The sequence below is a fragment of the Sorghum bicolor genome, chromosome 8 (genome assembly GCF_000003195.3).
Source record: "Sorghum bicolor cultivar BTx623 chromosome 8, Sorghum_bicolor_NCBIv3, whole genome shotgun sequence".
Taxonomy (NCBI): Eukaryota; Viridiplantae; Streptophyta; class Magnoliopsida; order Poales; family Poaceae; genus Sorghum; species Sorghum bicolor.
This window is the reverse complement of record NC_012877.2, coordinates 2,408,257-2,431,834: the sequence shown is the minus strand read 5'-3', so window position 1 is coordinate 2,431,834 and position 23,578 is coordinate 2,408,257. Positions and strand designations below refer to the sequence as shown.

General features: G+C 43.1%; 2 protein-coding genes across 4 annotated transcripts; one reads left to right on the top strand and one right to left on the bottom strand.

Annotated features, from left to right (window-relative positions):
• Positions 548-3,393, bottom strand: LOC8067165 (root phototropism protein 2). Of its 2 annotated transcripts, none has more exons than XM_002441745.2 (3): positions 3,142-3,393; positions 2,912-3,011; positions 548-2,796 (listed from the first exon to the last, which is right to left on the bottom strand). In XM_002441745.2, exons 1-3 carry the CDS (start codon positions 3,309-3,311, stop codon positions 922-924), a joined length of 2,145 nt encoding a protein of 714 aa, XP_002441790.2. In that variant the 5' UTR covers positions 3,312-3,393; the 3' UTR covers positions 548-921. The 2 variants fall into 2 exon arrangements, with proteins under 2 accessions (XP_002441790.2, XP_021302259.1); XM_021446584.1 differs by having other exon boundaries at positions 2,912-3,008.
• LOC8067164 lies at positions 17,646-21,683 on the top strand. Of its 2 annotated transcripts, XM_002442711.2 has the most exons (3): positions 17,646-19,603; positions 20,975-21,151; positions 21,256-21,683. In XM_002442711.2, exon 1 carries the CDS (start codon positions 18,240-18,242, stop codon positions 19,212-19,214), a length of 975 nt encoding a protein of 324 aa, XP_002442756.1. In that variant the 5' UTR covers positions 17,646-18,239; the 3' UTR covers positions 19,215-19,603; positions 20,975-21,151; positions 21,256-21,683. The 2 variants fall into 2 exon arrangements, with proteins under 2 accessions (XP_002442756.1, XP_021301262.1); XM_021445587.1 differs by having other exon boundaries at positions 17,646-21,151; positions 21,256-21,591.

Genomic DNA, 23,578 nt, shown 5'->3' with positions numbered 1-23,578 from the left:
ACTTATTTTTCCTATTACCTATTCATGCTTTCATGCCATTATTAAGATAAAATGAAGCCACCTTGGTTGCATCCTCATGCAGTTGAAAGTTTAAAATTGATTGAAAAACGATTAAAATTATCTTTGGATGTCAAATAAAATGAAGAAATCAAACATAGAGAAAAATAAACATAGAGAAAAATAGGTTATATTGTTGTTGGGAGGGTTATTGAATCTTCACCTTGGAATAAATGGTGTTTCAAAGTTGCAATTTAAACCATCTTTTGATGTAAAAAGTAATAAGAAAACAAAACATTTTTTTAATATTGAAGCTTTTTTAAAAAAGGACCCATATAAGAAAATAATAGATCTATTCGAATTTGTAAAATAAAAGTACTTGGCAATGGAAAAAAATAAGTAATGTAACTTTTTCTTTCTGCCTCTCAAATGATGTACATGATGAGTTGCCAATTGCCATTGTCAATATGATGTCCACTTACATCAGCTGAAAGAGATGACTCAGTGTCAAATAAGACCATACCTAAGGATTTAAAATATGTACAATGAATTCACATGAAATTCAAAAGATTGATTAAGCTCCTCGGGTTTGTGCCAAAAATAATACATGCTGCCTAACAAATTTCTAGATGATTTAACTTGTCCCGTGAATTCACATGAAAAACAGAAAACTAAGCTCCCCGTGCTTGTGGCAAATAAATGAAGATAAAAGAAAAGATAAAAATGATGACTGATACGAACATGTAATTTTAGTTTTTTTAGCAAGCCACTTCATACTACACACATTCTTTTTTTTTGGGAAAAGGCACACATTCATATATATTAGTACAATAATAAATTTAAAAAAAACACACACACACACACACAATAATAATAATGGAACTACAAGCCATGCGCACGCTCTCCTAAAAATTGCACAGACCATCAACCTATGGAGGACCTTCTCCTCTTGGGCGTGACCACATGGTGCATCGTTTTGCACGGGCGTCCACCGGCGGCGATGCTGCCGGTGTGGTTTGTCGTCCACCCGCCTTTGAACGGGTTCAGCCGGCTCAGCGACCGGGACACCGACCCCAACAAGCTCGCCTTCGTCTTCGCCGCCGCCGTCCGGGACGGTGACGCCGGTGGCGTCGCCCCGCTCCCCTTGCTGTGGTGCATCCCCGACATGTACGCCCGCATCCGTGCCAGCTCCGTCCCCAAGAATGTCGCTTTCTTCGCCGTCCGAGACGGTGACGCCGGCGTCGACGACTCGCGCCCCTTGCCGTGCTGCATCGTCCCGGACATGTATGCGCGCATCCGTGCCAGCTCCACCCGCAGCGCCTCGTTCTCCCGCGCCAGCGCCGCGTCCGCCATGGCCTGCGCGCGAGCTCTCCCGGCGGCCGACGACGACTGGGTCTGCGTGTCCGCCACCACGTCGCCCATCGACGTCGCGGCGTCCGCGGCGCTCCGGAGCTTGAGCTGGTCGTAGTAGAGCGCGCTGAGCACCGCCTGCAGCGGCAGCCGTTTGTTCTGCGACGCGTGCAGGCGCGCCTGGTACGAGAGCTTGAGCGGGTCCATGACGCTGCACACCTTCTCCCGCTGGATCTCGTCCAGCGCCGGGTGCGTCTTGAGGTAGATGTCGACGGCGCGGTACAGGCAGTCGTGCGACGGCCGCGCGTCCTTGGGCACCGCGCCCGCCACGCCGACGAACTTGGAGATTGGCAGCGCCTCCTCCGTCGCGATCTCCGCCGCCACCTCGTCCACCATCTTCGCCACCTTCTCCAGCGCGCCGGGCCGGGTCCCAGCACCGAGCTCCGTCGCCGCCGTCGTCCCGGACATGGACGCCCGACGGCTCCTCCTCCTCTCGCTCTCCGGCGCCGCCGCCGCCGCCGCCGCATGCCGCTCGACGAAGGCAGTCACGACGCGTCGCACGGTGTCGGTGTTCCTAACACGCTCCCCGGCGGCGTCCAGCGCGACGCTGAGCAGGTCCTCAGCGGTAGCCTGGTCGAGCACCGCCGCGACACGGAGCTCCAGGTCGCGGCACGCCTTGGCGGACGCCTCGGTGGCGACGGCGGCGTGGAGGAGGCGGCAGAGGAACGACGCCGGGATGCCGGGCGCGTCGGCGGACGACGGGAGCACGTCGACGACGGACTCGAGCAGGGCGCGCTGGTCCGCGCAGTCCCGCGGCGCCGCGAGGACCTCCGCGAGGACGAGCTCCGCGTAGCTCCCCGCCGCGGCGGCCACCACGGCCGGGTCCGCGCGGCGGCACCTTAGCGCCGTGACGACTCTCGCAAACGAGCGCGGCGACAGCGCCGCCAGCTCCACCTTCCACCACCCGGGGAGCCGCGACGACCCCGACGTGGTCGTCGTCGGGAACAACGCCTCGCGGCAGACGGCGAGCGCGACGGCATCCGCGGCGCGGCGCGCGACGCCGAGCTCGTCGGCGGCGGCACGGAGGAGGTCGTCGTCGGGCGCCTCGCAGGACCGGAGCACGGCGACGGCGCCGGGCAGCGTGCGGAGCGCCGACCGCGCGAGGAACTCGTCCACGCGCCGTGCCAGGTCCGCCGACGGGTGGCGCATGTCGAGGAACGCCGCGGCGCAGCGTAGCGCCGCCGCGTTGGCAGGCGTGATCTCGAAGTTGGCGCCGTAGCAGTACCGCGCGGCCTTCTCGAACGCGTCCGCGCCGCCTGGGAGCGCGGAGAGGTCCAGCTCGACGACGGTGGCCGTGGCGTCGCCGTCGTCGGCGGCCTTGCTGCTCGCCGCTGCGGCCAACGCCGTGATGGCACGGCGGATGTAGCTGCACTTGGGCACCATCACCGCCTGGGTGTAGGTACGTTGAAGCAAAGCCATTATCAGTGACGGTCCATTATGTTTTCTCCTCCATGATCGACATGGATGAGGGGGGAAGAATTGCTTTGTTTCACCATGACCGTACCTTGTGGAGAGGGAAAATGGAGTCGCCGATGCGGATGATGAGATCGGCAGGGATCTCCATCTCCAGGGACGACGACGACGACGACGACGACACCTTGCTGCTGTAGCCGCCCAACACAAACACACACACACACAGACACACACGATTGTAAGATGAGCTATGGAATGCGTTCATCACCTCTGAATGATTGAAGAAAAGCTATCTCTATCATGAGATGCAAGCATACATACCACTGCTGTTTGATCGTGTCCATGGTGACGGTGGAAGCAGCAGCAGAAACCACGCGTGACGACGATGAGGTGGTGCTGTAGCTTGCGACGGCGGCGGCGGCGAAGGCGGCGGCTTCCGTACAAGGAGGAGCAGGATCAGGGAAAGAGAGCAGGTACCAGAGCGGGGGCATACAGCAGACCAGCGGCCGCCCTAGTCTTGTGCTGCCGAAGCAGTCTTCTGACGAAACAGCAGGCTTCTGCCCATCCCTCTCATATTTATAGAGACATTCCAGTTCCAGTTCCAGTTTTTTTTTTTTTTGGCTGGGACAGTTCCAGTTCACTACTACTCTTCTTTTTTTTATGGTATTTTTATTTTGATTAGTACCAGTATACCAGAAATTGTTTTGGAATATAATAAAAAAAAGATCTGATTGGACTCTGCGGGGGGTTTTTTTTTCATGGCTGGTGTTTACTGGATCGACCAAAAATCGCTTGAAAGTCAGGGCATGGAATGTCGTACGTAGGTACGTCCAGATCGTCGTCGTCGTCGTGTTCTCGGCAACGAACTGAAACTAGTGGCCAGCAGGCAGCAGTGCCCAAATTCTTGCTGCTGTGGCCCGGCCTTCGTTGCTCTTGGACGAGACGAGCAGACATGGCCACCGTCTCGACGGCAACATTTCCATGTCTCGATCGACGCAAACTAAAGGCTATTAACACAGCGTTTTCCGTTTCCAGATTATTACAGATTTCCTCGCTGCATGCTTCTGCGCATCTGCAAGAACAGCGACACATCTGCTGGCCAGCTCGCTTTCAGCCTCAGCAGCAGAGCAAGAGTCCGAGGCGCAACTAGCTCGCCGGACTTTGGAATATACGCCGGCCGGTCGGTCTCCGGTCCGGCTCCGGCGGCGGCCGCGCGTGGGGATGAACAAAGCTAGCGGCGCAGCTTGGTTCCGTCCGGACCTACGCCGCCGAGCTGACCTCGACGTACGCCGGCCGGCCGGCCGGCCGGCGACGACTATTCCGTGGACTCCGGCCGGCCACGGAGGAGGAGGAGGATAACACGGTGGGGGGCCCGCGAGAATCCGGAGTCCGTATACGAGGGACCAGTGCCGGCTCGCCACGTCGGAGATATGGCATGCATCTCGGTGTGCAGTGAGATAAGCGGATCAGATACTGGCCAGCTTTCTAACTGCTTCGTTCAGCTGGAGCTTTTCTTGCTCTTTTTTTGCCTGCACGAGAATGGTAGCAGCGCAAAAGATTCGATCATGGTTTGGGTTTGGGATGATCGATCGAGAGTTCATCTCTCTCTTTTTTATTTGTTCGTATTTTGTTTGTCTCAAACTTGTCTTGGAATCCAACTTGTCCTAGAGCATGCATGCATGCATGCTTTTCGACCTGGAACAAAGCAAACACCCAAACTAGATCAGATTTTTTATATATATATATACAGTGGAGTACGCACACCATAGTTTTTTTTTAATCAAATACGTACACCATAGTGAGATACTTGTCATGCATGCATCATGTGTATCTTTTTATTGTTTTGATTTGTCAGAAGTCAGAACCATAGTGAGGCCCTGCATATATGTTGTGTGAGTGTAGGATATGGATTGTATGCGTCTAAGTTGTATCTGGTAAAAAAAATGCATTGTTAACGAATTTTAATTTATGCGCTTTTGGGCCACATCATAACATATGATTTCTTTTGAACTTCTTTGTTTTTTTTATAGATTCATGCTTTCTGATTCTGAAAACTAAACCCTACAACAACGAAGAGCAATATAACCAAAATAACCAGAATATATATTTTGGTTGGTTGATGTGGAACTTCTGTGAATGCACCTGATCCATCCATGGGGAAAAATGTACAAAACGCGACCGATACAAAGACGTACAATATCAGATATTGATTGCTTCAAGCTTTTCTCTTTGGCAGAGCCAATGGTAGCAGCACAAAAGATTCAAAGATACATTCATGCATGATTTGCGTTTGGGTATCAAGTCCTCGTCCATTCATCTTTTTCTTTTCTATTAGGCGGCGATACAAATCAGATACCAATTGCTTTGGGCTTTCCTCAGCGCGCTCTTTGGTAGAATGGTAGCAGTGCAAAAGATTCAAACAGAGGTTGGTGATTTGGGTCAGGGCATCAATTCTTCTTCTATTGATCTTTTCTTTTCTGTTGAATTTATCCGGGAGCCTGCTTTTCATGCTGAAAACGAAAAAGAAAAGATCATCTTGCATGTAGTTTGCCAAACAGATTAGATATTTTGGTCACGGTTTTTTCTTAACCAACATGAGATTGTGTCAACAGGGTTCAAAATTACACTAAACTATATGTTGATGCACTAAATCAATCGGTTCATAAAATTAGTATGATTATGAAAAGTAGAACCTATACTATGGTTTTTTGTGAAAACTAGAAAAAAAAAGAAAAACAGCACTAAATATATAACCATTTTTTGTATTGTTTGGTTTTTGTTTTTTAGTACACCCCATGAGTCCCTTGATCCATGAAAAATGAGTGGTGCAAATACATTATTGTCACAACATGTCCATCGATGATGATAGTAACTAGTAAACCACAGTCATTGTCAAACACAATAAATCTTCTTGTAAGGATCATGTGTCCATGTGCATGATTTTGATGCCGATACCATTACTAGGATTAACATGTGTGCTAAGATGTGTTTATATGTTCTTGATGTAAGAAATCAAAAGGAGAGAAAGATATAAAGCCGAGATAAAGAGGGGGTTGAACCGAACTTCTCTCATTCTCAACGTCTATTGTAAAACTGACAATTTCACCTTGTCATAGGCGAATTTTTTTTTTATTTTTAACCCAAATTTGAAACAAATTTCAATTTTGACATGGTTATGAAAAAGTTTTCAAAACTAGACCGTTTGGCCCCGCCACCATGCATGGCGGGGCAAATACGCTGCACCCCGCCATGCATAGTGGCGGGGTAGGGCCGCCACGTGGCGTGCATGGCGACGAGGCTGCTGACGTGTACCCCGCCATGGACCACGGCGGGTTAAGAGTACCCCGCCATAGATCATGGCGGGGTACGTACCAGCTGCGTTGCAATGCATGGAACCAACCCAACAAGTGTATGGCCTTGTTTACTTCCACCTAAAAATCCAAAAAATTTTAAGATTCCCTATTACATCGAATCTTTAAACGTATACATGGAATATTAAATATAGACGCAAATAAAAATTAAATGCACAGTTTGGTCGGAATTTATGAGATGAATCTTTTGAGTCTAATTAGTCTATGGTTGGACAATAATTACCAAAAACAAATAAAAATACTACAGCGTCACAAAATTTTTTACATACGGAACTAAACACGGCCTATGTGCGTAAGCAAATGCACTGCACAGGAGCCCTATGGGCAAGCAATGCACTGCACGGGAGGCAGAGAGGGGCCTTGCTTAGTTTCAAAAAATTTTAGGAAATCGGTAGTGTAGCATTTTTGTTTGTATTTTATAAATATTGTCTAATCATGAACTAACTAGGGTCAAAAGATTTGTCGCATCAATTTCGACCAAACTGTATAATTAGTTTTTATTTTTATTTACATTTAATATTCTTTGCATACGTCTAAAGATTTGATGTGACAGAAAATCTAAAAAATTTTGCCATTTTTTTTAGAACTAAACAAGGTTGACAAGACTTGTCCACCCGCCGGGTCGTGGTCTGGTGGTGTTCAGGCGTATGATGTGATGATGTTCAGGCCTGCAGCACGTTCGGCTTGTTTAGGCCTTGTTTAGTTCACTCCAAAATCTAAAAAGTTTTCAAGATTTCCTGTCATATCGAATTTTACGGCACATGTATGAAGCATTAAATATAGACGAAAATAAAAACTAATCACACAGTTTGACTGTAAATCACGAGATGAATCTTTTGAGCCTAGTTAGTCCATGATTGGATAATATTTATTAAATAAAAACGAAATGCTACAGTACCGAAATCCGAAATCTTTTCGGAACTGAACAAGGCCTTAGTTCCTAAAATTTTCAACATTTCTCGTCACATCGAATTTTGTGGTACATGTATGGTATATTAAATATAAATAAAATTAAAAACTAATTACACAGTTTATCTGTAAATCGCGAGATGAATTTTTTAAGCCTAGTTACTTTATAATTAGACAATATTTATTAAATAAAAATAAAAGTGGTACAGTGTCGAAATCTAAAAAAATTTGTAAACTACTGCCCGTGTTGCTGCTGCTGCCTGCTGCATGCAAAGACCCGCCATGATGCAGTGACCTTGGCCTTGTTTAGTTCCCAACAAATTTCGGATTTTGGCACTATAGTATTTTCGTTTTTATTTGACAAATATTATCTAATTATTGACTAACTAGGTTTAAAAGATTCATCTCGGAATTTACAGGCAAACTGTGCAATTAGTTTTTATTTTCGTCTATATCTAATGCTTCATGCATGTGCTCCAAAATTTAATGTGACGGAAAATCTAAAAAAAAATTGGTTTTTGGGGTGAAGTAAACAAGGCCCTTGCCGCATAGCCTGACACCTGCTTCCGTCATATTCTCCTCAACCCGCCATGATCCACGGCGGGATTCTCTAACCCGCCATGGATCGTGGCGGGGTCCACGTCAGCACGAGCTGGCAGGTGGCAGTCACGTGGCATCCCTACTCCGCCGCCATGCATGGCGGGGGTACTGTGCATTTGCCCCGCCATGCATGGTGGCGGGGCCAAACGGTCTATTTCTGAAAATACTTTCGAAAGCGTGTCAAAATTGAAATTTGTTTCAAATTTGAGCTAAAAATAAAAAAAAATTCTCATAGACTTTCTCAAAGTCTAGCTTTAAGATCACCTCATTTTAACTATTGTGTATCTCATGAATGGTTTCATGCAAAATGACCACTCGTTCCAAAATATTTCTATCCTTCATAAATGCTGATTGTGATGGGTACACCTTTTGAGCCACTAGGACTATTCGGTTTGTCATCACTTTTGTAAAATTTTTGAAGCTAACATTTAACACATAAATGGGTCGGAATTGTTGGATCTGTGTAGCTTCCTTTTGCTTTGGTAGTAATGTAATTATATCAAAGTTAAGGCTGAAGAGGGAAAAGTTACTGTGGTGAAATTCTAAAAAGAGAGGCATGAGGTCATCTTTTATTAATTCCCAAAAAATAGGTAGAACTCAGCCGAGAACCTATCGGGTCCTGGAGTTTTATTATGCTCCATTTGAAAAATTGTTTCCTTAACCTCCTTTTCTAGTTCTGTCGTTAAGACGTCATTTCTAACTTTGGAACTCGTAAAATGTCACTTGTAAAGGACTCTATCATAGAAAAGTTATTACTATCTTTTTCTCCAAAGAGACCTTTTTATAGTAATTGGTGATGAATTTTGTAAGGTTTTCCTCGCCCTCGATTGTTCCTTCCTCTTGCTCTGAACAAAACAAAATCCTTGTGTTCCATATGCTTTCTAATGGCCACAAAATGGAAATACTTAGTATTACAATCACCAAATAAAAACTTAGTTGTCTTGGCTCTTTGATACCAGCTGACTTCTTCCCATAAAAGAAGAGCAAGTCTCCCTTTATACTAATTTTAGGATCAATTTCCATACTGTTGAGTGATTGCAACTCCGCTTTTTTTATCTAACTCATCAGCTTTTCTAATCAACTCGGTCTTTTCTTTCTTGTATTTCCTACTAACATTCTTGGCCCAACCCCTTAAGATTATCTAAACCTTCGAGTTTTGTTTTTCCATCTTTGTAGCGGTGTTTCGCCTCTCAACTCCTTTTTCCATACATCAACAACCAACTCATAGAAACAATCACTCAATAATAACCAACCAAGTTCGAATTTGAAGCCCGATTGTTTGTTTCCATGGGTGTCATTACCATATTGTCTACAAGTAACAGAGTGTGATCTGATATTTCCCTTGCCAACGCACTCGTACAGTCGCAAGTGGAAATTTAATTTAGACTCCCATTCCATGCTCACTAAGATCCAGTCAAGCCTTTCATAAGCTGTTGTTTCCGTAGAATTGGCCCATGTAAAATATTCTGTCTGAGAGATCAAGTTCCCTTAAATCCAAGCTATTAATTAATAATAGCATTAAACAAGAAGGACCACCGATCCTCAATCTACTACGTCGATCGTTCTTTTTCGGCTTGTAAAGATATCAAAATCTCCACCCACAAGAGCAGGACCTGTTTCCTTTGCACATGTTTGGACCAACTCTCAGTGAAGAATGATGCCTTGTGTTCCACTTGTGCAGCCCCACAAACTGCAAATAAGAACCCCCAATGAAAATCATCCACTTTGTTCCTGAGCTGAAACTTAACATAAAAGTCTCCCTCTCATCAATACGTACTACCAATATCAAGGATGGTAAGATCAGCATCAAAGCATGCATGCGTTCACCTCTGATCCTGACCATGGGGTGTGGAAGCAGTAGATTACATGCTTGACGATGAGCTGCTGTATCCGGTGGCAGCTTCCATACAAGGAGCATCAGGAGCAACAGGAGCTAGCAGACATACTTAACGTACGATGAGCTAGCTGATGTAGCTGATTGTGGCAGCTTCCATACAAGGAGCAGAATCAGGAGCAAGAACCAGAGCGGGGGCATGCAGTGACACGGTCATAGTCCGCAGCAATGCATGCAATGCAAGCAAGCTCTGACGGAGCAGTCTTCTGCCGAAGCCTCTCATATACTCCTCGCCGGCGGCTCTCGAGCTGTGTGCGGCCTCTTTTTCTTCATGGTATTCTTATATATATTTCTGTTGTTATGATCAGTAGTCAATTTGGAGGAAGAAAAATGAGATCTGATTAGATTATATTGGAACACTGCGGGTTTTGCATGGCTGGTGTTTATTGATCAACGAGTGATGAGCGGAAACCAAACAATCGCTTGCAAGTTGGGGCTTGGAATGGTGTACATATATATATACGTCCCGATCGTCGTCGTCGTCAGCTGTTGGATGCATTATATATTTCTCGGCAACGAACTCAAACTAGTGGCCACTGCTTCTGCTTGCTGTGCCCCGATCTCGTTGCTCTTGGACGAGATGAGCAGACGGCAACATTTCCATGTCTGCATGTTCGCGTCCTTTGTACAATATAGCGTACCTTATTATCCTATGGCTACCAAGTACTACTAACCTTCTGAAAGCTCTTTTGTCAAGTACCAACATTTGTTGTCAATAATAATAATGTCAGCTCGCGACGAAACAATTGAATGAAATGAAAACACCGCCGTCTCATCTATCCGACAAGCTGAATATATAGGAGTACGTACGAGCAGGAGCTCGCTTTTGGGTCATTTAAAATCTAAAAACTTTGTGGTTGATGTATGAAGTATTAAATAAAGATAAAAAAAATAATTAATTGTATAGTTTATCTGCAATTTACGAGATGAATCTTTTGAGTTTACTTAGTTTACAATTGAATAATAATTACCAAATACTTCTTTCGTTCTAAATTGTAAGTTATTTTAAAAATTTTAGAGAGTCAAATTTAACAAAAAAAAAAAAAAAAAACCCTCCGTGTCAGCAGCAGCACGAGAATACGAACTAGCCCTACCGAGCTTTGGATTACGCGCACCGGTCGGTGTCTCCGGCGGCCGCGCTCGCGAATGAACAAGCGGCACAGCTCGGTTCCGACCCTCGACGTACGCACGCCGGCGACTATTCCGGCGTCCCCGAGACACCAGTGAACTGCGGCCAGACACGTCGTCGGAGAGGATAACGATGGGGGGCTTGGGGCCCGCAAGAATCGGGACCCTGTATACGAAGGACCAGTGCCGCCTCGCCACGTGGGAGATACGGCATCTCGGGGTGCAATGGGATAAGCGTAAAAGATTTTTACCATTCTGACCTGCTGGCTGCTTCGATCGGTCGTTCTAGTTCAGCTGGAGCTTTCTTCCTCTTTTGCCTGCAGGAATATAACGCAAAAGATTCATGCATGGTTTTTGAGAAATCCGGTTCTCTTTTCTATCCGTCTTTTCTTTGTTTCAAACTTATCCTGGAGCTACCTTACTTTTCGTGCTGGAACGAGAAAGATCAATCAACTTGCACAAAGCAAGCACACAAAGAGCAAGCACATACTTTGGGTTTTTTTTTATACAGTGGAGACAGTACACCATAGTGAGATCAGATGTCTTGTCATCACGTATCTCTTTTTTTAATGAACCACCGTGAGGCCATACAAAATGCTCGGTCCGTCCTAAATTATAACACATTTTAGATTATTCTACATGTATTATTTTTAATTACTATATATTTAAATATAGTGTATATATATCTACGTACATAACAAAATCTATATATCTAGAAAACCCAAAACGAATAAAGGGAATACCCAAATTTCAATTTGTTCATTATTACACCTGTTCATAATATATGGTCATTATATATGATTCCTTTTTGTTTGTTTTTTAAATTTTGTCTTCCAAAAACTAAAATTAACCTTGAACAACCAAGAGCAAAAGAAAAACCAAACCTAAATTACCAGAATATTTTAGTTGGTTTATTTGTAAATTTTGTGAATGTGCACCCTGGTCCATGGAAAAACTTTTGCACAAAAGGCGATGATAGAAAGACAATATCAGATACCGATTGCTTCACGATTTCCTCTTTGGCAGAAGCAATGGTAGCAGTGCAAAAGATTCAAAGATGGATTCGTGATTTGGATTAGGACATCGAGTCCTTGTCTATTGATCTTTTCTTTTCTGTAGAACATATCCGGGAGCCTACCTTTCATGCCAAAAATGAAAAGGAAAAGACCGTCTTGCACGTAGTTTGCCAAACTGATCATATATTTTGGTGATGCTTTTTTCTTAACCAGCATGAGATTGTGTCAAACAGGGTTCAAAATTCCACTGAACTATATGTTGGCGCATTAATAAACTAGTTCATACAATTAGTATGATTATGAAAACTAGAATCCATACTAAGATTTTGAAAAGCTAGAAGAAGGAAAACCAAACCTAAATAACCAAAAAAAATTGTATTAGTTGGTTTTCAGTTTTCACTAAACTTTAAACACCCCTTGAGTCTCAACCTAATCCACGAAAATTGAGTGGTACAAATACAATACCACAACATGCATGTTCATCAACTATGTTAGTAGCATAAATTGAAGCACAGTTGTAGTCAAACAATAAATCATCTTGTAAGGATCATGTGTCCCTGTGCATGATTATGTATAGTTTTTGGTGCTTTTGATGACAACCAATTAGGGGGGCGAAGCTAGCTAAATGGTAATTAGGGGGTGCAAATGCATCCTCAAAAATTGTAAAAACAATAATTAGGTCTAAAATTTCACCATATATGCACCCCATATAGAAGATGCCTATGCACCCACAAGCTAAGTGCACCCTCTCTAATTTGCTCTAGCTTCACCACTGCCAATTAGCATGGTTGTTAAGATGTATTTATAGGTTTTCTAAGACTTCCGTAAATGTAAGAGATCGAAAAGAGAGGAAGATATTAAAGTCGGGATAAGAGAGTGTTGAACTGGACTTGTCTCATGACTTTAAAGTTGGTTGAATTGGTATGATACTGGTTTCAAGTTGCCGATATTTCCACAAGCTTTCCCACAAGTCCAATATCATCAAAATTGGAGTCCAGAGCAAAAAGAAATAGTGAAAATACCAAATCATCAGTGGACCATCCGCTAGCGAGATTTCAACTGATCCGATGCAAATTTGTTTCATAGTCTTCTAGTTCATTTCACAAGCTTTCCAACAAGTAAAGATCATAAAAACGGACTTCAAACTAAAAAATATGTTCAAATACTAAGAAGACAACACACTTACAATCTAATTTTCACTATTTTGAACCGCTGGTGAAGGTCCAATAAATGATTCATAGAATACACATAGTGGTATCCGGTATTGCATAAAAAAATTGTAGTTGAGAACCTTTTTCTTTTAAAATTTCTATTACCTAAAAAAGTTGTAGCCTGTTCACTTGGCTGATAAAGCATGACTAAAAGTATTGTTTGTTGATTTTTTGTGAATGGCTGACAAATTTGATAGATAAGCTCAAACAAATAGGTTGTAATGTTTTTTTCATAGCTCAACTTTTTGCCATGTTTTGGACATAAAGGAAATAAAAAGAGCTTTATAATAGGAAGTTCTCCACTACGAGTGCTACAGTCTCCTATAAAATTATTTTCATCCGGACAAATATGAAAAATGCTGTATTTTTCCATAAGAAGCATCACCTATGGATGCACTTAATTTCGCCCCTATCAAAGAACAAAATCATGTATTTTTGCACTATCGTTCGAGGAAATATATATTTTGTCACTTCACTATACACAGTTTCACACTTGAAAACGGTGAAATTTGGCCTTTTCCCATCCCATATAATATTTTTTTCACGAGCGTACCGCTGAGGTACATATTTCTTCTGCAGTTTTGTGTTTGGGATTGTTGTTGTAAATAATTCAAAATAACTCCCTCAATTTGCATCTACGTTACCCACTTTGTTATTGTGAAACATAATTCAATAACCCCTCACGTTGCATCTAAATTACCCACCTTTACTATTATGAAAGATAATTTGAAATAATCCACTAAATTGGTATCTATATTACCCATATGTCATTATGAAAGATAATTCAAAATACACGGTAATAACTTTATAGATTACCCACCTTTGTAATTTTGAAAGATAATACAAAATGACCTCATAAATTTACATTCAACCAACCCATATATATTGTTATGAAAGATAATATAAAGAAATACCTTTATGTTTATATCTATCTCTACCTCAACCATTATAAAAATAAACAAAAATATTTCTCAAATCTATATGTGAATACTAATATATGCTATTACAAAAAATAAAGGGGTGGACATGGAAGTAATTAGGATAATTTTTTATATATACTGCTAATTTTGTTAGCTAGCTAATTTTTAACTCTACCCTATCTAAGAGCAACTCCAACAACTTATTATTCTTGTTACGGAGGCTATTTTAGAAATAACAAAAAATTCAACAGATGTGCTATCTGGTTTTGTAAAATAGAAAGTTGGCTATCCATTAATTTTTGGTGGCTATATATAGTCAACCACGCTATCTGATTTTGTAAAATAGCAAAGTTGTTGTGGACCTCTTTTTTTTAAGAAATTTTCTAACAAACTTAACTACTAATTTTAGCCAACCTGTTGAAGTTACTCTGAACACGAAGTTATTAGGTAGACTAACTTTTAGCCAATTCTTTAATTAGATTTTAGTAAATTAGTCCGCTCCCATCTAATTTGGGCTAATAATTTTTAGCCTTAACTAACAACCAGATGTAGTTGATCCAATCAGGCCCTAGATTAGCAATAGGAATTGTAGATAACACAAAATGAACTGTGAAATCACACTAGGATTTTCGTTGTTTTTTTATCGTTGTTAGTCGTGTTCAGTCCAAGCACGATACATTAGGCCTTGTTTACAAAAAGTTTTGGATTTAACTACTATAGCAATTTCATTTATATTTGGTAATTAGTGTTTAATCATGAACTAACTAGGTTTAAAAGATTTGTCTCGTGATTTACAGGTAAACTGTACACTCGGTTATTTTTTTATTTTACCTATATTTAGTGCTCTATGTATGTGCCACAAGATTTGACGACATTGAAAACGTTTTAGATTTTGGGTGGAACTAAACAAGCCCTTAGTAAAAGACAGCCAGCAAGTACTGATGACTCAGGCCTTGTTTAGTTCACGAATTTTTTTTTGGCTTTGCCTACTATAGCACTTTCATTTTTATTTGACAAATATCGTCCAATCATAAACTAACTAAGTTCAGAAGATTCGTCTCGCAAATTACAGCCAAACTATGCAATTGGTTTTTATTTTCTCTATATTTAATATTCTATGCATGCGTCTAAAAATTTGAGATGTGACGATAAATTTTGAAAAAAAATTGGGTTTTGGAGTGAACTAAAAAGACCTCATGAGCGTTTACTATCTAGCGGGGCACACCCGTATGATCCCAATTGCCAAGAAAACATACACTCTCGGGCCTTGTTTAGTTCACTCTAAAAACCAAAATTTTTTTAAAATTTTCCGTCACATCAAATTTTACGGCATATGCATAAAGTATTAAATATAGTCAAAAATAAAAACTAATTACACAGTTGGACAATATTTTGCACTAGATGAATTTTTTGAGCCTAGTTAGTATATAATTGGACAATATTTATCACAAACAAACGAAAATGCTACAATGGCCCGAATTTCTTTGTGAGCGCCATGTGGCTTCTGACCTATGAGCTTGCCGCGTCGCATGAGTAGTAGCACGGATGTTAAGGGCTGTTTAGATTGGAGATGAAAAATTTTTGGGTGTCACATCGGATGTGTCGGAAGGATGTCGGGAGGGATTTTTAGAAACTAATAAAAAAACAAATTACATAGCTCGTCTGGAAACTGCAAGACAAATCTATTAAGCATAATTAATCTGTCATTAGCACATGTGGGTTATTGTAGCACTTAAGGCTAATCATAGACTAACTAGGCTTAAAAGATTCGTCTCGTGATTCTTAACCAAACTGTGTAATTAGTTTATTTTTTTATTTACATTTAATGTTCCATGCATGTGTCCAACAGAGGAGCTGGCACCGTAGCACGGATACCGAGCCCACATGTCATCCAGCTGCTCTTGAGGCCTTGTTTAGTTCATCTTAAAAACCAAAAAGTTTTCAAAATTCTCCGTCACATCGAATCTTGCGGCACATGCATTAAGTATTAAATATAGATAAAAACACAAACTAATTACATAGTTTATCTATAAATCACGAGACGAATCTTTTAAACTTAGTTAGTTTATGGTTGAACAATATTTGCCACAAACAAACGAAAGTGCTACAGTAGTAAAATCAACAACTTTTTTCATCTGAACAAGGCCTCACCCGGGTCCTCGGTTCAGAGAAGCTTCACATACAATGAAAAAAGACGCCTCCGAAAAATCCAAACGTTACGAAAAGATACGTGGCCGCGAGATGGCAAAGCCAAAACGCGGCAAACGACATGCTCCCCCCCCCCCCCCCCCCGCTCAGACACTGACACATGTCCCCTTAGGTATCCATGGACCCACTTTCCAGCGAGGACAAATGGTAATCCTCACGTGGACCAGAGACGTGCCGCCCAGGGGGCAAATCAGTAACTCCACATTCCTCGCATCTCTCCAACGATCATCGTCCAAAATATAAGACTCATTTATTTTTTATGTATTAATATAGGTAAAAGGTTATGTATCTATTTTTAATCTTCTTCAACAATATGACCTGAAAGACAACACTCTAAATTTAGTTATGTCTCTCCTATACCTAAAATAGATACTTTTTTCGAAGCTATAAAGTATTAGGCACAATAACCATTTTGGTTCCTCAACATTACTCAAGACTCAATTTCATCCTTAAACTTTTAAAACGACCATTTAGGTCCTCAAATTTTAGTTTTAAGCTCAATTTTATCCTACGACTATGAAGATGATTATTTCAGTCTTTAAATTTTGCATTTTAAGCTCAATTTCATCCATAAACTACCAAAGTGCATTTAACTTTTATTTTCAACTCAATTTTGTCAATTCGAAAATAAAATATTATATTTTAGGCACAATTTCATCCATAAATTATCAAAATTATAGATCTGCTATTATTTTAATATATCCATATATTCTTGAATAATAAATAGTGTTCCATGCAACTATAGTTGCTCCCATAAATATCAATTTGGTTGGATATATATATATATATAAATGGTACAATTATAAAGTATGCTAAAAATAACATCTTGGAATTATGAATGGCCACGAAAGAGTTTATAAATATTATTTTCTATCTTCAATCATGTGCAATAGTGCAATGTTCCATGTATAACATAGACAAAGTTGAGTTAAAAATAAAAGTTTACAAAATAAAATACAGTTTAATAGTTTTTAAATGAAATTGAGCTCAAAATACTAAGTTTGAGGATTAAAACGATCATGTTCATAGTTCTAGGATAAAATTGAGTCTAATATTGGAGTTTGAGGACTAAAACGGATGTTTTGAAAGTTCAGGGATGAAATTGAGCCTCAAGTAATAGTTGAGGGACTAAAATAGCTATTCTGCTAAAGTATTATGTTGGAGACTTATTTTAGGTTTAGATTTCTAAATGAGGCCTTGTTTAGTTCACCCCCAAAATCAAAAAGTTTTTAAAATTCCCTGTCACATCGAATCTTTCGGCACATGCTTCAAGCCTTAAATATAGATAAAAATAAAAAATAATTACACAGTTTAACTGTAAATTGCGAGACAAATCTTTTAATTTTAGTTAATCTATGATTGGATAATATTTGCCATAAACAAACGAAAGTGTTACAGTAGTGAAATCCAAAATCTTTTCGTATCTGAACGAGGCGTGAGTTCATATTGGAGTCACCCTTCCCACGAGAATTGCTGGCGCAAACTGCGTTTCCAGTTAATCCCCTAGAAAAAAAGCATGTATTTATTCGCATTAAACCCCCCGTGTACAAAAAAATCTTCTCGAAGACCTCCTCAAACACTTGTTCTTGAATCCCCAAACCCCTCCTCGTCTTCACTCCCTTCTTCCGCGTCGCAATCATTCGTGGGGGCGCATTACTCCTGCCGCCCCTCAATCCCGAATTTCTGCGGCGTCCACTCTCCCGTCTCCCCACTAGGATTCCGCAAGATTGATCGCGTTCGCCGCCTCCCAATTTCAGTATCTTTTTCATCAGGGTCGGCGTCGCCCCGATTTGTTGCCGTCGTCCTCGTCGCCGCCTCGCCCACCACTCCACTTCTTGGAGGACTCGGTCCTGTCCTGTCCTGTCCTGTCCTGTCCTGACTCCGCTCCACCTGTCCTCCTCGCTTCCATCGCCATTGCCGCCCTCCTTGCTCTGCTCCCTCCAAGCCACCTGCTTTTTTGGACCGCACCGGTCTGCCGGGGCGGCGTAAATGCCCGCCCCTCCGTGCAGAGGATCCCAGAGCCTTCCTTCTCCGCCCCAAATCCCGTCCTTGTTAACACCAGGCCAAGGTTCTTGGACGCGTGCTGACACCCACAGATGAGGAGAGCGTCCTGACTCCACTTGCCCAGCTCCGGCGGCTGCTCTGCTCCGCCACCCACTGACATGGGCTTCTTGATCTGCTGCGCCCGCCTCCTCCAGCTTCTGCTGCTGCTGCTCCTCACCACCGCTACCCCACCAGTGGCGGCGCAGCCGCAGCCTTCATCGCCCGCCAGGGCCCTCGACGCGGCGCTACAGGACTACGCGTTCCGTGCGTTGTCGGCGCGCCCGCGCACCGGCATTGTCTACAACGCCACGGTGCCGGGCAACCTCACGGGCATCGCGGCGTCCGCGCTGCGCCTGCGGAGCGGCAGCCTCCGCCGGAGGGGCTTCCCCGGCTACTTCCAGTTCGCGCTCCCGCCGGGCATCGTCGTGCAGCCGCACGTCGAGCGGGTGGTGCTCGTGTACCACGACCTCGGCAACTGGTCCGACCGCTACTACCCGCCCCCCGCCGGGTACGCCTACCTCGCGCCGGTCCTGGGGCTTCTCGTCTACGACGCGGCCAACCTGTCGGCCGTGGGGGTGGGGCTGCCGGAGCTCAGCATCGTCGCGTCGGGGGTGCCGATTTCTGTGGCGTTCGATGGTGTCCGGGCGGTGCCGGCAGGCGGCGCGGTGGCGAGGTGTGTTGTGTTCGATTTGGATGGCGTGCCGCAGTTCCGGGACCTGGAGGGAACCAATGTGTGCACGACGTATCGGCAAGGACACATCTCGATTGTGGTGAATTCTAGTGAGATTGCTCCAGCTCCAGCTCCTGCTGGCGTGATTGCTCCGCCGATACCGACTGAGGGAGGTGGTAAGAAGGGGAGCTCAGACGCGTGGAAGATTGCTGTCGGCGTTGTTGGGGGTGCCACAGCATTGGGGCTGTTGGCTGCGCTTCTGCTTTGCTTGGTGAGGTACAAAAGGGATAAGAAGCTTCAGCTCATGGAACGGAATGCGGAGGTTGGGGAGACATTGAGGATGGCACAGGTTGGGCGGACGCAGGCGCCTGTGGCATTGGGGACGCGGACACAACCGGTGATTGAGAACGATTATGCTGCATAGTAGATTTTTCAATTTGCTTGATACTTCTGCTAACAAGAAGACTTGATAGTGCTGGCTAGAGACAGGATTGTCCATTGGTTGCTTGATGTCGGTAAATTTTCTATATCAGCGAGGGCAATGCTAGCCACTAATTTCAGAGCCCAGGTTCTGCTCAGTGAGGGTTCAGCACATTCTTTCGGTGGTGTTCAGGAGCTTAAGTTTTGTACTGCAGCGAATGGGAGGCTATTGTTCATGTTCATAGTTGCCATGTTCATATGTGGGGAGTCCCTTTCATCTCCAAGCAAGCAATGGAGGGGAAATGTTTGCCATATCGGATTTGGAATCCCCTGTTAATATTTTTTCTTGGGTTTCTGTATTCAAGAGGAAATGGGTTTAGCAATAAAGCTGAGGTAACATCCATTGCACATCATGTTATGCTGTGCTGGAGAAATTCATTCATCCGGTTGCAATTTCATTTCTTTTCTTTTTCTTCTCCATTTGATGATTAGATGACTGCGAAGATGATGTAGTGATATAAATGTTCACTTGTCTAGTGCTGTGGTAATTAGTCTTATTGTGATGATCGTTGATTTCATGGACAATTCTGTTTACATCCGCTGTGTATGTTTTCAGACAGCATTCATTTCTTTATTAGTGTTTGGGAAACAACTTAATTTCTAATAATATGTTTTTATGGCCTGACAGTACTGTCAGTTCTAGATTTTGTTAATGCTTACTTTCATCAGGTTCCCTTTTTAGCACTTGAAAGCCTGAAATGTAGGAATGAAGGTATGACCAGTTGGCAAAATAAATAGAATTAAACAGACGAATTCAAGAAATTCTCTGGTAGAAACTTTCCAAACTTTCTGATTTTCTTTTCTCTGGTAGTCTTCTGGCTTGATTTTTTTTCTCTGTTAGTGGAGACCTAGACGATCAGCTAAGAAAAGATGTAATGTAAGCATGGGTAGTGTACAAATAAATGTGAGCTAAACAGAAGGGTTGAAGATTGCTCCATTTGAAAAGTTCCAAAAGCTTATCTTTTTTTGCTGGTAGTATGTTCTTCAATCATCAAGTTGGTTGGAAATGTTGTAAGCTTCATGTAGAGCTGTCAGTGAGGAGCTAGACGATTAACAAAGAAAAGTAGATGCATTCATCTTTTCGTTGAGTCAATTAGCACTTGTTACACAATTCTCCTTACTTATCACTGTTACTGTCATAGAAATATGAAAGATGAACCTATGGAGATCCCCTCTCTTTGTTTTGCTTTGTACACTCATGTTGTAGCATGTAACATCTGTTTCTCAGAAAGTAGTCTAGATTTCAGTTGTTTCCTCGAAAAGATTGCATAACTGAGGGCATGAACAGATCAGTGTGTGAGCTGGCCAAGAGCTTTAGGCCGGCTCACTTTGTGAGCATGCAGTGTTCTTTTAGGGGTTGCACTTTGTTGCTGCATGTTCAGTTTTCATGTTGGGGATGATGAGGAGCATGAAAGAAGTGAGATATGATTTTGTACTTGGTAGTATATGAATTGAGATGTGATTGCCACTTGAAAAGTTGAAATTTGGTGCACATGCATCATCTCTCAAAAGTCCAGTCCCTTTATTCAGGGCAACATGGTATGGTGCTGAAACGAGAAGCAACCTTGAGTAGTATCAGTAGTGGATAACTAGCAACACTTGCTGTTTTCACAAGCATATGTATGTACTCCATCTAGCAGTAAGCTAAATTAGCTAGACCTGCACACACACGTGAGTGACAAGTACCTTGTTGCATCCTGCAAGGAGTAATAAGGTGAGGCCAGCCAAGGATGGCAGACAGAATGGATTTGTATTTGTAGTGTTCCCTAGCTGGACTGCTGGAGCTTGTTGTAGGTGTATTTTGTTGGTGGAAGAGAAAAGAAACTGAAGCAAGGTGACCCCAGAATTCTTGCTGCTTGTGGAGGTGGCAAAACCAGCAAGGTGTGTTTTTTCTTGTTTGGCTGGAGAAGAGAAGACAGGGAGCAGCTGTGGTGCCTCTGGCTGAGTTTTCATCAGGCTTTGTTTGTTTGGTTGTTTGTTCACAGGAGGATCTATGAGACCATGACGACGAAGACGGAGAAGCTGGTACAGGTAGTGTGTGTGAGCTGAGGAGGTTTTTGTTGCCACTTTGAGCAGGCTCATCAGGCACAGCTTTTTGGAGGGAGTTGTAGCTGGCTGGTGGCGTGTGGCGTGTCGCCTCAGCTTTGGCGCCGTAGCGGAATCTTTGTTGTCACTATGCACGGATTCACAGCTCATGCGCGCTGGCCTGGTCGCCGCATTGGCATCTGCTGGGAACTGGAATGCTTGTTTTGTAATGGGAAGGATGCAGCTGTAGTTTGTACTGGAGTGTTAAATTAACTGACTGTTGTTGGAGTACCCTATGCAGTTTGTTTTGTGTGAGTGTGAGCATGGATGTCTGCTGACTCGTGAGTACTCAGGCATGTACTGGTTGTAACACAGTGTATTTCCTCCATCTCCGGGTCATAAAACGTGGACATGAACGGGTGCGCAGCACAGGAGTCGGCACTCCGAGTGCCGACTCCTGTGCTGCGCACCCATTCACAGTGGCTTCCTTTTCGCACGCGCGTGGCCTCGTCTCCCTCTTATCCTTCCCGTGCGCGGCTTCCTTTCCCGCGCTCAAAGACAGCAGTGCACGCGACCGTGGGAGCGGAATATTTCGTGCGCGCCGGCTGCGTCGTCCGCCTCCGCGCTGCCTAGAGCGCCTCCGCACGCCGAATCGCCGCCTCCGCGCCGCCTGGAATCGCCTAGAGCTCCGCCTAGCCCCTAAGCCAGGCGAACAGGCCTCGACTAGCGCCTAAGGCGACGCTTAGCGGAACTTTGGTTTATCCGTTGAATCATTCTGGCAAACATACAACTATAGTACTAGCACTACTCATATCAATAGGCCTGTTCGTTTAAGTTTATCTGTTAAATCTATTAATCAGTATTTTTCTCTCATAATAAATTAATAAATAATTGTTTTAGCCATGGCTTTAGCCAAGCAACCTAAAATATCAGTATATACGTACGTACGTATGTAGAGGGGTTCTCTGTGCTGTGGAACATGTGGTGAGGTGGTCCTGGGAGGTGAGGTGAGGTGAGGTTGGTGCCCTGCCCAAGTGCCGAGTGGCAGCCGGCAGGATAATGGAGCGGGGACCCGAGCTGCTGAGGTTACTTACTTGCTTAACGAATCAATTAAGCCCTGGATTCTGGATCTAATTAATTACAGGTAGGTGCCTGCTGTTTGAACGCACACTGAATTCATTTGACCTCATTTGGCGGCCTACAAGACTACAAGAGTTCATACACAAAAAAAAAGAGGAGGTCGGTGGTCATCCTACAACCAAAGCAGTAACATCGTATTCCGCCTGTATAGAATAGTATGGCCTTGTTTAATTTTTATCTAAAAAATTTTCATCCGTAGCATCGAATGTTTATTTATTTACATATAGCATTAAATATAAATAAAAAATAATTAATTATATAATTTTTATATATTTTACTAAACTAATCTTCTAAATATAATTAGTTTATGATTAGATACTAACTGCTATAGTCATAGCATGTGCTATACTATCAACAAATTTCATGCGAAGTCCTATATGGAGATACCTACGTGTCACACAAAAAAAAAGTCAGTGCACAGGCTGCACTCTGCACTGCACGCAAGAATCGTCCAGGTGTCGCCACTGCAGTACATTGCCATCGGCATCAGCTGGTGCTTTGGCTGTGGGCCGTGGCCCAGAAAAGGCTGCTGTTTCCGACGCCACAAGCCCACGACTGTGAGGCTTCTTTGGGCCACTTTGCACTACAGGCCCAACAACGATCTGCGTCCCACCATCATCGTCAGCCCACTAGCTCAGGCTTCGCTTGCCAATGACTTGGATTTTATCTGGGACTTGGATTTGTATTGTAGGACCGACCAAGTGCTAGCTAGCTGTGAGAGTAAGGCCTTGCTTAGTTCTTTTTTTTTTGATTTTTGGAACTGTAGCATTTTTGTTTTTATCTGACAAACATTGTCTAATTATAGAGTAACTAGGTTTAAAAGATTCATCTCGCAATTTACAAGTAAACTGTGCAATTAGTTTTTATTTTCGTCTATATTTAGTGCTCCATACATGTGCCGTAAGATTCGATGTGACGGGGAATCTTGAAAAGTTTTTAGTTTTTGGGATGAACTAAACAAGGCCTAAGCTTGTAAGCTTTGTAATACTCGTCCACGAAAGAATCAATTTTTAGACTTGTCCTAAGTTAGATTTTTTAAACTTTGACAAAATTTGTAAAAAAATTACTAAAATTTATGATATCAAATTAGTATCATTAGATTCATCGTAGAATATATTTTCATATGATGCGCATTTTATGTCA

What these genes read in the sequence shown, in the direction of transcription:
- LOC8067164 (XM_002442711.2), top strand. Translation starts at nt 18,240, where the DNA reads ATGGGCTTCTTGATCTGCTGCGCCCGCCTCCTCCAGCTTCTGCTGCTG.
- LOC8067165 (XM_002441745.2), bottom strand. Translation starts at nt 3,311, where the DNA reads ATGCCCCCGCTCTGGTACCTGCTCTCTTTCCCTGATCCTGCTCCTCCT. An exon ending in GACACGATCAAACAGCAGTG is followed by an intron (nt 3,012 to 3,141) that starts GTATGTATGCTT and finishes GGGCGGCTACAG; the next exon opens with CAGCAAGGTGTCGTCGTCGT. An exon ending in CCATTTTCCCTCTCCACAAG is followed by an intron (nt 2,797 to 2,911) that starts GTACGGTCATGG and finishes ACCTACACCCAG; the next exon opens with GCGGTGATGGTGCCCAAGTG.